This window comes from Podarcis bocagei (assembly GCF_964188305.1).
Source record: "Podarcis bocagei genome assembly, chromosome: 11".
Lineage (NCBI taxonomy): Eukaryota > Metazoa > Chordata > Lepidosauria > Squamata > Lacertidae > Podarcis > Podarcis bocagei.
Genome location: NC_138136.1, coordinates 40605754 through 40620535, shown reverse-complemented (window position 1 = coordinate 40620535; position 14782 = coordinate 40605754). Strand labels below are relative to the sequence as shown.

Here is a 14782-nt window from a genome sequence, read left to right as displayed (position 1 = left end):
CTTTCTGGCTCAAATTTTTTCATCCTTCATGAAGGGGAACAGATTATGCAGATAATAGCAACAACTAGTTTAGCTCATCGAATTGCGATTCAGTTCATGACATTGAGCAGGATGATGGCGGCGGCGGCAGCAGCAAGGCAGTAGTTGCCTCAGCTGAATAACTCACAGTACCCAGATCCTTCTCCTTCAGCTCTTGTGGAACCCAGGTATTATTTGTTTTGTGAGGAAACTAGGCTGCTCCCACTTTTCGATGTTTCTAGTAATGGTTGACCTGTTCTCTGATGTATATGCTTATTCGTTTTTTGGGTTATTTACCTGGCAAAGAGTGACATAGAGAATTGGATTCAAACTTCTTAAATTATGTTTCTTTCATTTTGAATTAACTGTCATGGACTGGATCCAGGAAAGTATGAGCAAAGTTTTACTTGTGTAGGACCTTTCCTCATCCTTTCCACAGCAGTCCTCTGCGCCCACTGAAAAGGCACTTCTAAGGCTCAACGGATCTGCCAAAGCAGCATGGGATGAAGCATAGGAAGCAAAAGCTCGAAACAGGAATTAGCAGCAATTAGGACTCCCTCCCGCTCATGAGCACAAGTGCCCTCCCCTCACAAAGGAGTCTGTGGAGCCAGCTCAGTATTTCCTATGGGAAGTGCAACATTACACTTAAAACTGCTTGCTAAAAATTAACCAGAGCAGATGGTTAATACCAGTATTTTTATAGATCCCTTTAAACATTAAAGGTTTTAATTGCATCCAATTTGCTCACAATACACTGTGGCATAAAGTTTTTCACCTTGGGGTGCCTGTATTTATTTAGGTTAGACCATATGTTGTGAACTTAAATGTAGGTGCAGAGTGTAATATAAGTAATATCAATTGCAGAATAAGGTAGGCAAAATACACTATGTTGTTTTGACAGCTCACAGCAGTTCAAGAACAATCTGCTGCATAGGTAACACCTGTCACCCTAAATTTTGCCACAGCAGCCAGATTTTCATTCTGATGACATAAAAGCCTTGTTGCCTCTCTAAAGCTACCAAGATCATGAGCTGTTTATTTTCCAGAAGGAATAATTCTTATACTGGGGTATCACATTCCCCTACTCTGCCACACTAGAGACTTCATAGCTAAAAACCTGAGCCTCTCTCACTGGTTAATGTTGCAAGGCTTGTCCACAACATATGTGCTCTATAGATCCAAGAAGTAGCAATGTGTTACACACAAATTACACACAAATGAACATTAAAAAGGCACAATGTACTTTTCTTTAATAATTGAAGAACCATTTCAGAAAAAGAGAATTTAAAATGAGGAAAACAATAATGGGGCACTTAATTCTCATCCATAATTTTCCCACTCCAAACCTCCCCAGTAGCTCCCTCTACCCAAAGTTTCAAATGCATATTTGCCATAGAAAATGTATGTTTGCCTTGTTAGGTCAAACTTGCATTTGATATCCAGTGGAGGGAAAAGTCATTGAGCTGAATGAGACTAGAGCGGAGGAAAGAGTATTAAGCACCCACTACAATTCCCCTGCTTTTAACTGCCCCTTGCCAAAATGGCTTTTTAAATTGGCACTGAAGTTCCAATACATGCATCTGTGAATAATGTATTGTTATCTCTAAACCACTTAGCCTGCTAGGAAAAACATAATAGCTTCACAACAGTCCACCAAAATGACCAACTTTCCTTTTTTTTACTAGCCTTCCCCTAACCCCACCCTGCATGCCTCCCAAATCTGCTTCAGAGAGCCCATCAACCCTCACAGAGCTGATTTTGAGGGTGTGGTGTGTATGTGCATGTGTGTGAAGGGGACAAGAAAATAAGATGAAACCACATTGTGTGAATGGAAGTCTATATACAGCCCAGTGTTGTGTGTGTGTGTGTGTGTGTGTGTGTGTGAGAGAGAGAGAGAGAGAGAGAGAGAGAGAGAGAGATTGCACCATTAGTCTTGCAATGGAGAACTGTCTTCAATGAGAACTGTTGGATTTTAAAAGGCATTGGTTAATGGGTACTGTATTGACTGCATCCTAAATACATTTATTTAGAAATAAGCCCCATGAATACATTAAGACACTTTCATGGAATAAGCATGGAATCAGAGTTCAATTTACCTTTTATTTCCCATAAATATTGACAGCAGGATTTTGCAGTTAAAGGTGGACCTATATGTTTCCTTCTACCACTTAACATAATGTGATCTAGCTTGCTTTCCTCAGTCCCAGAAACTATTTTCATTATTAGGCTGAGCCTAAGTAACTATAACCAGCTTCCCATACATAGGTACAGGAAATTTGCTAATGTACTACTGTACTTAAAAACACCACAACAGGCTCTGTTTCCTGTAGGTGGCCATGTTGGTCTGACGCAATCGAAATAAATAAAATATTCTTTTTAAAAAATTGTCTAGCAGCACCTTACAGATCAACTAAGAACAAACTTAGTTGGTCTCTAAGGTGCTACTGGACAATTTTTAAATTTTTTAAAATTTATTTTGATAGGCTCTGTTTCCTGTAAGAGATAAATAGCTACAGGTCCTTCAAACAAGGAGTCACTAACCTTTCCAAGGACTTGCCTCAGGGCATTCAGAAGGTGAAAATAAGCCTACAGAAATAAACTAGCACAGATAATCAAGCTGACTCAGACAATTAGGTACAAAATACAAAGAAACTATCCTGATTGTATTACAAAGCAGGAAGCTTCAGGTGAAAGTGAAATCACCAGTCACAGTAATTTCAGCATGTGTAATTGGCAGTTTACTCAGCCTAGGTGCAATGAAAGTCCCTGCCCCAAGATAAGTCATTCTGAAGAGGGGCTGCAAAGAACAAACTTTTAATACCACTTAGGACAATTTATACTGCTACCTGACCACCGGTTATTTCTATGCCTGTTAAAAAACAGATATTGATCAAGTTATTGTGTTAAGATCTACAAGTTTCCATTCCAGATAATGAGTTCAAACCAAGATATAAGATTTAAGTTGTACATGAACTTCAGCCGGATTACTCCCTTAAAATGTTTTTTTGCTGAGAATACGTTTAAAGTGACCTCTTCCTCATTCTATCAGAAATACTGAACTGCTAGGTTTGAGTGGAAATATTTAAATTATTAATGTTTCCCAACAGAATAATAGAACAAAATGATATTTCTGAAATATACTCTTCTTTTAAAACAGTTCAAAGAAGTACTTAAATCTAAACCTAACAATTCTTTTTTCATTTTTATTCTTAGAGTAGCCTAATTAAGATTCACTTTTCTTTCAGAATAATATACAAAAACTTAAGGAGCTGTGAATTGTCTCCAACATTTTCTCTTCATATGTCCCACTTACTACATCAGTTTAAATATTCTCGGCCAAAACAAAAACATATATACTATTCTTGCTTCTGCTTCTGTACGGCAGACTTTTTCTCTAAGCAACAGAAGAAGCTATACTGATACTTGCAACCTACGCTGCTCTAACAGCATTTGAAGCCATAATTCTCTTATTTCCAAATTAGCTTACCAAACTTTGTATAAATACTTTTTAAAATGCTGACTTACAAAGAAAGGTAACGGTATAGTAAACTCTGTGACTAATGGTATACATCAAAGAAATGTTAATACTACTACTCATACCTTAAAAATTCCTTTCTATTTCCCTCCTACTACCACAGCCCTCATACTGGCATAGAATAATAGCTGGAAGAAACCTCAGAGGTCATCTAGTCCAATCTCCTGCTCAGTGTAGGATCTGCAATGCAGCATGCAACTACAGCATTCATGACACATTACTCTCCAGCATCTGTTTAAATACCTCCAGTGAAGAAGAGCCCACCACCAGTTATTGTCTGTTCCAGGCATAGGAATGGAGTATGAGTGCGTGCAGCATCCCATTCTAATAGTGTAAAATATATTTTGCTCATGCAATGCAAGCAGGGCTTTCTGCTTAAAGTTGGCAGAGCTCTTCACATTTTGCAGAGAAGCCACAACAAGATAGGCATGTGCAAATGACATGTCAAACAACATTTACCATATTTATCCTTATAGATGTGACATACAAAAGGGAAAGGAAGTATGGGACAATTTTAGAGCAGCTGTGCACTACTGAGGTGTGGGGGAGAAGACAAAGCGGTCTCAGGCTCATATAGTGTAGCTGAGATTTGGTAGCTTTCTGTAAAAAAACTACTGTGCATCTGACCTAATTGTTCAGAGAACAATTCTCACAGAGAAAATCTCACTATTTTGTATCTGCTTTGTCCATTTTGTATCTACTCTGATCTTCCACTGGTGAAAAGTTTTTCAACTGCTCATACCACTTTCACAGAATCACCAGGCCAAGTATTAAAAGTTGCCAATTCTAATTATTTTCAGCAGTGGTGGCCAAACTTGGCCCACCAGATGTTTTGGGACTACAATGCCCATCATCCCTGACCACTGGTCCTGTTAGCTAGGGATGATGGGAGTCGTAGTCCCAAAACAGCTGGACGGCCAAGTTTGGCCAGCACTGATTTACAGGGTCAGCTTGCTAACACATGCAAATACTTATAAACAACTCAACTCTGTATGGAGATGAAAGTTAAGCATCTTTCTAACATGCTTGATGAAGAGTTCTGGAAATCAGTCTTGTATTTAAGACTTAAATCTTAAGCTATACCCTGGTAGCCATAAGTGGCAAGGAACTGTATCAGACAATTGAGTGGGCTGATGGAATCCTCCAAGCAGAGAAACCAAACAGGCTGCCAGAGGCGGGAAGCTCCTTCCCTGTAGCTGACATAGATAGATAGATAGATAGATAGATAGATAAGTGGCTGCTGTGGGAGAGCTCCATCACTCCTTCCCAGCCCCCAACAGGCTAGTAAAGATTTATGTATAGAAACATGTGAGCTTATATACAAGCCTGCTCTAAACAAAACATTGTTTTCATACTCCAAGTATCTGTTGGTACAGGATCTTGAACACGTCGTAAGCCATTCACAAGTCCAGGATGCCTCCTTCACATGTCCCTTCAGCCCTTTATTCACTTTACTGGTGGACCAGCTGATAGCATGGATGTGGGGGAAGGGGCAGGGAGGAGTAGTAAAACCATAGAAATACTTAACCAGCTGACCCATCATGTCAGTTCTGCCCCCTCTAACAAAAGTCCTGCCCCCCCCCAACAAAAATCCTGGCTACACCCATGGCTGATTGGGCTTTCTGGCATAGTCCAGTCCATTCCCTAAAATGTCTTTAGTTGAGGCACCTCAAGTGCTGCTCAGCCTACCAATGATTCATTCTTTTCAAATGTCTAAACTTGAGTCTAGTCTTAGTCTACTTGGGCACATTTTTAAACTTACACTTCAGGAACACAAGGCTTGCCTCAGAGACACTCTGGAAAAATCCAACTGAATAAACCTAGTTACTCATAGATACTTCTTAAACATCTCACATCTCTTAAGACTCTCCATTAGCTCAGAACTCCATCACATATCTCACTACTTATTCTAAAGTGTCAACAAGTAATACTCTGAAATACACTGCTGAAAAACAGTAAATATTCCAAAACTTAATAAAATCTCTAAGTACCATCATTCCAAAACACATCCCATAGTTTTAGACAGTAAACCCACCTTTGCCCATGCCTCAACATAACTCTTATGACACCTTATTTTTCATAGAAGTCACCTCTTCGTAGAAGAGCAACAGAGACAAGCTAATGGCAGAGTGCCAGGACACAGATGAATAGCTGGAGGCTATACTCACAAAGCTGGCATTTGTGCAAAGAATGACTGATAGCACAGTCCTAACCATATCCAATCAGAAGTAAGTTCCACTCAATTCAGTGGGAATTACTCCAAGGTAAGTGGGGATACCTATCCATTCTTAAGGAAATCAGCCCTGAGTGCTCACTGGAAGGCCAGATCCTGAAGCTGAGACTCCAATACTTTGGCCACCTCATGAGAAGAGAAGACTCCCTGGAAAAGACCCTGATGTTGGAAAAGATGGAGGGCACAAGGAGAAGGGGACGACAGAGGATGAGATGGTTGGATAGTGTTCTTGAAGCTACAAACATGAGTCTGACCAAACTGCGGGAGGCAGTGGAAGACAGAAGTGCCTGGTGTGCTCTGGTCCATGGGGTCACGAAGAGTTGGACACGACTAAATGACTAAACAACAACAACAAAGTGGGGATACGACTGCAGTTTTACTTAAGCATTGGTAAGTCCATTAAATCAGGGACCAAAATTACCAATTTAATCATTCATATTAGCCAAGCTGAAATGCCACCCTCTGCCTGGATAGCTCAGTTGGGTAGAATGTGATGATGATAACACCAAGGTTGCAGGTTTGAAACCCATATGGGACAACTGCATATTCCTGCATTGCAGAGGATTGGACTAGATGACCCTCAGAGTCCCTCCCAACTCTACAATTCTAGTTGGCTAGCCCTAACTATAACATTTTTAAAAACGAAAAGAATAAATGGTGCTAGAGACCACTCCCAGTGGGGTCTGAGAGGCCTGGCTGAGGTGCTGACATTAAGTCTCTTTGCTGCTGTCCTCCTCTTCCACTGATCTCTGGGTGGTCATTTTGTGGGGTCTGGCATCCTCATTTGATTTACAATTCCCATCATCATGTTTAATAATGGAGGATAGAAGTTGTAATTCTAAACATCTACAGCGTACAAAGTTGATGAAAGCTAAATTAAAGTGTGTACGTACTCTAGGCTGCTGTCGGGTCTGCATATTTGAAAGCTTTTCCATATGGCAGAGAAAAATACTTCCAGAATGTAAAAGAACTGAACTAAGTGAGAACCCTTTATGTGTTGTGGGTTATGTATTCAGTCTTGTCAGGGAGTGCTTAATGGAAGCAGACAGCCTGTCCACCTGTTTTTTTGTTTACTAAAAATTATATATACCGCCTTATTGCAGAAAAAAACTTCAGAGCAGTTTACAAAAAGAATATATAGTAGGATTATTAAGTAAGAGCAATCAAAACGTTCAAAAACAAATTTTAAAAGTTTATTTCACAAAATAAACACGGGAAGGCCGCGCAGCGTGAGGGGAACCTCCTTTCCCAAGTTTGCCCTGCAAACTTAATCCATTCGACCGCCCCCCGATTAGTCGACCTACCTCAGGGAGGCGCTAAAAAGCGTGAAAATCAAAGCGCCTTGCGGGCACCGACAATTTTATAAAGGTTTAACCTGCCCCCCTTCCATATCACACCCCCAACACACTTTTTAAAATTAAAAAGCGCAACGTAAATGTGTTTCCCACTTCCCACAGTGAGGCTGTCCGACTAACCCATCGCCGCCGCTTTGCTTTTGGTCTTCTTCTTCCCCTCACACGAGCAGCGAAGAGAGCAGGAGGATGCCTCAAGGGCGCACTGCCTGTCTGTCTTTCTGGCCCGAGGGCAGCAACGCGACCGTTAAGAAGCGGCCGGGCGCGCGAGGCGACTCAACGGCCGCTTGCTTGCTGCTACCGTATTTCCCCAGCCGCGCGAGCCTTGCCGCTTTCGCTCCCCTCCTCCTCCCACTTTTGGTTTTTGTTTATCCCGCCTCCCTCTCAATGACTTTTCCTGCTGAGCTCAGAGGAAGGATGACCGGGTGGAGGAGCCGCGCGGCGGCCACACCCCTCACCCGCCTTCCCTTCCGTAAATGGTGCCACAGAGGGGTCCGGCGGGCCCCGCCCCCTTTTCCCACCGCGCGCGAGGCGGGCTGGCATTGGGTGCCAACGCGTCAGAAGGCCGGCCCCCCTCCTCCATGCGGCGGAGATAAGATCGGGTGTGTGCGTGTGTGTGTATGTGCGCGCGACTCCGTCCCTTCCCCGAACTGCCCTCGGCTCTCCCCTCCCCGGCCCCGCCTTCCCACGTTTGAACAACGCCGCCTCCCCGTCACAGCTGACGCGTCGAGCACACGGCCGCCGGGCCCGTTCTATTTATGTTTGTGGCCTCTGGCTTTTGCATAGCCCCACCCCTCCCCGCCCCTTTCTCCGAGGGCCGGGCGGATGGGCGCCGCCCACCTTTGCCCATATATGGATCTGAGGGGCGGGGCCCCGCGCTCCGGCAGCCTCTCGCAGCGCTCCTGGTGCCGTTTATAGAGTACAGCCACTTCCGCTGTCTGTTTAGAAGCGGCGCGATCATGGCGGAGCGCGGTCAGCTCCCTCCCCCCGCCAAGCGCCTCTGTTGCAGACCCGGCTACGGCGTCGGGTGCAGGCCGGGCCAGCGAGCGGGCGGCGGCGTCGAAGGCGGCCTGGGCGGCGTGGGCGTCGGCGGGTCGCTCTGCATGGCGGGGCCTTCGTCGGCCGCGGTGGCCGCCGCCTCGTCGGCCGCTGCCGCTTTCCCCCCTGCCCTGGCCGCCGCCTATGCCGCGCTGGGGGTGCTGCCGCTGGGCAAGACGCAGAGCCCGGAGTCGCTGCTGGACATCGCGGCGCGGCGGGTGGCGGAGAAGTGGCCGTTCCAGCGGGTGGAGGAGCGCTTCGAGCGCATCCCGGAGCCCGTGCAGCGCCGCATCGTCTACTGGTCCTTCCCCCGTAGCGAGAGGGAGATCTGCATGTACTCCTCCTTCAACACCGGCGCCGCTGCCGAGGACGCCGCCGCCAGCAACCCCGCAGCCGCCGCGCCCGGCGGGGGATCTAACGCCGTCGGGTCCACGGGCACCGCTGGGGGCACCGCCTCGGCCGCGACCGCCGCATCCAACAACAACAGCGGGGGAGGAGGCGCCGGAGGAGGAGGCGGCGGCGGTGGCGGAGGCGGCAGCACCGCGCCCGGCGGCGGAGGAGCAGCGGACGCCGCTGGCGACGAGAACCGGCTGCCCTTCCGCAGGGGCATTGCTCTGCTCGACGGCGGCTGCGTCGACAACGTCCTGCAAGTCGGTGAGTCACTCGGTCGTTGGGGGGCAGGGTGGGGTGAGACCGACGGGGAGGGCGAGGGCTTGTTTCCTCTCTCTTTTCCACCCCCTTCCTTTCCAGTCACTGGCTTTTGGGTCACGGTCTCTTCTCCTCCCACATTCTCCAAACATGACCCCCCCCCCCCGTTTATCCACCTGTGCAGTCATGCCGTCCTTGCTCCTTCCCCGTCTGATACTCCCAAGCTCTTTCTCCCACCGCCCCTGCCTCCCCTAGTTAAAGACACATTTTTTCTTTTTCTAGACGTTAAACTCCTCCTCCCTGCTCGCCTCTCTAACCTAGCACCCTAAGAGTCTAAGTCCATCCCCGCAGCTTCCTCTCCCTGGCACACATGTCGCTAACCTTAGCTAGCCTTTTCTCTTTCTCTCCTTTTAAGTCTCCTAATGTTAAGCTGTCCTGTTTAATCGTTATTCCGCTTTTGCCTCCAGGCAGTCTCCTCACCCCCGCAGGATTTCCTTGGGCTCCCTCCCCCCAGGAAAAAACATACCCAGGATTATCCCAGAACAGTATAATCCAGCACTAGTAACTCGTCCCCTCCCTCGCTGCCCCCTCTTTCCAGTTTCTGCTGTCTGTGTGATCAAAATACCCTGAAACATAGTAAGAGATGCTCCTGTCCGTTTTATTTCTCTTTTCCCTTGTGCTCTCCCCCCCCCCCCAACCTCGACCCGAAGCATCAGGGAGTGCGAATGGAAGTGAATCAGCAGAGGGAGCCCCCAGGGAAAGTGCGGGGGAAAGGGAACAGGAATACCTCCTTATCGCTAAACAAAGACATTTCTAGGACAGTGGCAATTGAGAAGGAGATGCAATCTCCCACTGGCTTTGCACAGACTTCTTGGATGCTCATGTGGCCAGTCTGCATGTCCCCATCCTCCTAGGTTTTGTTATTGGTGGCACTGGGGGTAGGTCATTGGGTCGTAAAGCTGTCAGATTGCTGATGAAACTGGGACTGAAAGGAGGTCTGTCTGCGATGAGAGGGGGGGGGGGAGAGAGCTGGCTGCCTGCCTAGGGGGAATGCTGTGCAGGAAGGCAGAACCATCTTCAAATGCTGCCAAATAGCTTCAGGATATAGCAGGGTTTTTCCGTCTCCTTTTCTTGATGGGAGGAAATGCTGATTTTTCTATGAAATAATCCTCTTCTCCCCTATTTATACTGATCCTGATTCTCTGTGGTGGAGAGTTTCCATTCATTGCATTTAACTCCTCCCTTCTTTGAATCAAAGGGCACTGGAGGTGGTTCTGCTTCACCATTCCATCCATCTCGAGTGGGAGGCTGGCAAGGGATTACTTCTGTCATGAAAGGGGGGGGGGGTGCTGGGTTTCCATGTCTGGCTTTACCCATTTCTCCTTTCTGGCTCCAGAGTCTCTGCTTGGAGAAACACGCAGATGTGTGGTTTATTTCCCTTTTAAAACTTCCTGCTCAGGGTGAGGTTCTCAGTGGAGCTGAATCTTTTTGTTGCGTTTTTAAAGAGGGTTATGTTTTGGCTGCACATCACCAATGCCTTCAGGAAATTCCCCTTGGAGGGAGGACCTGGCACCTCGCTCATTTTCATGTTTGTGTCCTTTTCAGCGCTCTCTCTCTCTGTGTGTGTTGGTGTGTTGCTCAATGAAAAGGGGGAACCAAACAAAAGAGTCTCTTTCATTGCTTTTCACTGCCTGCAAAACAGCAAGGATCTGACAAAGGGGAAGGAGATCTGGAGATTTTAAAGCTGCACAGCTCAGTTTTGCTCAGCTTCCTCTCTCAAGAAATTTAAATTCCAGCTGCGTGTTTGGGGTGTGTATGTTTCTTCACCCTTTGCCTGCTGGCTTTTGAACATGGATGGAGTGTCTTTCTTTCTTTCTTTTTTAAAGTGTGCTGAGACCCACAAAGCTCAACATCATAGTTCCTCCTCCACAAGATCACCTTTTACTGGTGATGTTTAAAGATGTGGACATGTCTAGCAATTCAAATTTTAATGTAGTCATGCCTGTGGACGAGTGTGTGGTGCCATTCTCTTTTCCCTGCAAATGATTTAGCTTTGGGCACTCCTCTAAGTTCTAATTAACATTCCTCAGACTTCTGGATCTGTCTTTTTAGTAGGGGTTTCAGGCATCTCTCTTTTTCCTGGTGGCACCACCAGAGCTGCGTCTCTTCTGGTTTGGCTGGCATTGCCAAGAGCTTGTTTTTGCCTCTGCTTGACTCCACTTGCAAGGGATGAGGAATGACAGGAGTGCGCATAGGGAGGGTTCTTTTGGCTGATTACATTTAAGCTAGGAATTCACTGTGAAAATAAAGCCAAGGGGTGATAAATAAAAGATGCAATCTTCTCCAGGAGACAGACACCCAGCATGGGCTTAGCTTTTGCTTGCTTTCAGCACTTAGAAGAGGCCTCATTGAGAACTCCTGAAGGGAGGGGAAAAATAACTTGTGCTGCTTCAAAAAGGGGAGGGCCCTTGAGTGATGTTGGCAAAGGTCAATGTGAACAGAGGAAAATATGCATAAATAGAACTTGTGTCCTCTGCTGCTTTTGGAAGACTTAAATAAAAATGCGGTAAATGCTTTACACACTGGACACACACTTTCATTTCTTCCTGACATGATCCTTTTGGAAACCATCCAGGCTATTAATGTATGGAAAATTTGCATTTCACAGCAGTGTTAAAATGTGACTATACGGGGTGTGGTGAGCGACGAGCATAACAGATGCTGAAGTTTTCCAAATCTCAAATATTTTCCTACAGCAAATGTTGGGCTCATTAAGATTTGTGTAAAAAGGTTTTACACAGCGCAGAAACAGCCAGTGAATAAGCTTCTGAGATAGGTAGGACATTGTGAATCGTCCTCCTCCCATGTTGCACTAGATTTTTGTGAATGGATTTGGGATAATTGGCTTTGTAAACTGACTTTATAATGCACTGTTAGCATTTTATGTCCTAGCCTCCTTTGCTTTTGTTGCAAGTTCCCCTGGGGGCTGATTGGTTGAAAGGTGGGGTAAGTATAGCACTGTGCAATGAGTGGCTTTGCGGATTTCAGCAATCATCTTTTTGTAATCTCCAGACTTCACGTCTATAGTGTGCATTTTATCCACACATTTCAAATTCAGTGAAAGCATTCTGAAATGTTGCAAAATGGTATGGTCTGGGCAAGGTATCTATGAATGCCGACTTGCATCCTATTGATAATGAAGAGCTTAGATTTGCTGGCTATGCTTGTGTAAGTCATTCAACCTTTTCCATGATATATCTTCTGAAATCTGTGAATATAGGAAACCGCCTTACTACCATTTTGGAGCATTGATCCGTTTAACTGTATACTGTCTACACAGATGATGTACAGCGTTTCAGGCATATGTCTTTACCCAGCTGTGTACCTGCAGATGCTAGGGATTGAACCTGAATGTTTCATATGCAAAGCCAGATATTGCTGACCTGTGAGCCCTATTTCTTGTGTAAGCCCACATATGGGGTTTCCTGCTTGGCAGGGGGTTGGACTCGATGGCCCTTGTGGTCTCTTCCAACTCTATGATTCTATGATTCTATGTTATTCTAAATGTCTGTACAACCTCTGTTTTGGGAAAACCTCATGCCGAAACCATTGGTCATGATGAAATAGTTTTACATGTGTTTGCCACTTCACCCAGTTTCTTAAGAAGTTAGAATTATGTATAGCACAGAGAACCTATTACATTTGTTGATTATTACATCAGATTTCACACTCTGAACTCATAAATCTCTTGTAAACTCTTTCTCAAACAATAAATTGTTGCCAAACCTACTACCTCAGAATTTCTCAAAGCTATAAAGACCAGTGCTTTAGACAGTATGCCACCATATAAAGGAAATACACAAATACTATAAAATTCTGCCTCACTTCTTCATGAATATAGGGCAATGAAAGTCATGTCCATATGGGAATACGCTATTACTTACTATTATTAATACAGACACACATCTTTTGTAACCATGGTTGCATATTGTATTATCTGAAAGCAGCAACTGGGGTTGTTGGTTTTTTTTAATCCCTTAGCATTAATTTTCAGGAAGGAAAACACAAATACTCATTTATCAGAAACATGGGTTTGGTAAATAAGCATCCTTCAGTGGGAAAAATTTGGTTAGTTTCTGTAAAAGAATTACAACAGCAATTTTAAGTGAGCTAACATTCATATTAACTTTTAGTGGTCATACATTAAAGTGCAGGTCTAGTATCAGCAGAATTGTGCAGCTTTGCAGCAATTACAGTTGTTCATAGGGAGAGGGGTGTGATGTTTCTGCTAGTCGTATCGAATAATAGGGAATTTGCCATTCCCTAGTAAAGAGCCAGACCATGTGGAACATCCATTAATTTAAAAATGGAACAAATAGTTGTTTTTCCTTTCTGATCCATTTCCCATGAATATGAATACTTTGAAATCCATCAGGATTTATTTAGAACACCAAGCAGTTATCTGCATTTGTGGACCTTTGAGCAGCTTTATGTATGTGTGGGATAGCAGGTCTTAATATTTCTGATGCATGCATGTTTGGTATTTGTATTTTGGTATTTTAATAATCATAATAATAAATAATAAAATTGTATTTTCAGTGTTTAAGCTCCGCTATCAGTAATTGTTTTCAGACTCTCACTGCAATTACATTGTGGCTTACATTTCTATCTTGGCTATTTCAGTTAATGACGATCTACCTTTGCTCCTCAGCATTTATTTACTTCTGTGCTGGATTTCTTGCTTCTACAGGAGTGTAGGCTATGTCATGTCAGCCCCAGCTGCAGCTCTGCTATTGGAGCCATGCCACAGTTGCATCATGGTTTGCTGGAGCCCTGCATGTTTCTGAAACTGTCAGAATGAAGTGCAGCTAGAGCTTACAGCAGGGCAGGTTCTGCGGCAGCATTTCCCAGGCACATTTCCACTCCCTCCCTGAGCCTTGCCGTTCTCCATGTGTCTCCTGCCTGTGCTCCAAATGCCAGTCCCTACTTTAAAGCCGAGAAAACAACTCCATTTGTTTTTCTCAGGGATTGGCATAATTATTCTTTCTGCCTGTGTTCTGATCTCAGGGGTGAGGAATAATTCCACTTCCAATAAGACCTTATATAACTCCCCCCCCCATTTGTTATGTTGTCATCATAGTAAATTACTTTCCATGCTTTAGGTTTTATAAGCGAACGCTTCCACTCTGCCCATTGCTATACATGTTCCTGAAGTTTATGCTTACAATTTCTAAACCAGCCTGAATTCGAGTCAGTGAAACCGAGGCTCAGTTTTCACATAAGCCTATGAACTGAGAACTGCATGTTCTGGTTGGCATTAACAGCTGTGGTTGCTACAGTCATATGGAGGACAGGGTTCAGCAGTGCCACTGCTTGCCTTCTCACACCAAGGTGATGTGGCAGTGATTTTATTGCCTCTCTGTTGTTGCCTGGAGATGCAAGCAGTGCTGTAGCAGTGCTACGGTGAGGGCTGAAGCAGAGCTTTCTGACTCTACCAGCTGTCAGACTAACAGAAGGTTCATTTACACCTGAGGCTAGTTCTCAAGGTTCCTGTGCGAACCCGCCCTAAATTTTCTTAAATCCCAACACCTAGTCTTAACTGGCTTGTTAATCAGGTTGCTGATTAAGTTTTGTAGCATGTAACTGTTCCTGAACTCTGGCCCAGTTGTGGCATTGGCTGATGACGCTGATATATTCCTATCTGTTGAAAGTCCATAAAGGAACTATTGAAACTAAGATGGGTATATGGTGGGCTGGTACTCGGAGACAAAAGGTAGTTGAAACAAGAACAAATTAACTTTGCATAAAAGTGAGGAAATAACAATGTTCCGTGCAATTTCAGCTGTCTGCCTGGTGACTGTGCGCACATGGTGCATATTTTTGGCACTAAGTAGCACCTGCATAAAAACCCCACCCTGAACATCGATGAAATCAGCAGACTGCTGATGATGGGTAACC

General features: G+C 44.8%; 1 protein-coding gene and 1 long non-coding RNA gene across 3 annotated transcripts in view; one reads left to right on the top strand and one right to left on the bottom strand.

The window, feature by feature from the left end:
* LOC308597389 overlaps positions 1-7857 on the bottom strand; it is a 54138-nt gene extending 46281 nt beyond the window's left edge. Inside the window, exon 1 of the long non-coding RNA XR_014012917.1 lies at positions 7262-7857. This is a non-coding gene — a long non-coding RNA (uncharacterized lncRNA). The remainder of the gene's footprint in view (positions 1-7261) is intronic.
* A 225-nt stretch (positions 7858-8082) lies between these two features.
* ZSWIM6 (zinc finger SWIM-type containing 6) overlaps positions 8083-14782 on the top strand; it is a 104915-nt gene continuing 98215 nt past the window's right edge. For both annotated transcript variants that reach the window (XM_081212658.1, XM_081212657.1), the window contains exon 1: positions 8083-8830. In XM_081212658.1, coding sequence (XP_081068784.1) covers positions 8098-8830 — 733 coding nt within the window. In that variant the 5' untranslated portion in view covers positions 8083-8097. The remainder of the gene's footprint in view (positions 8831-14782) is intronic.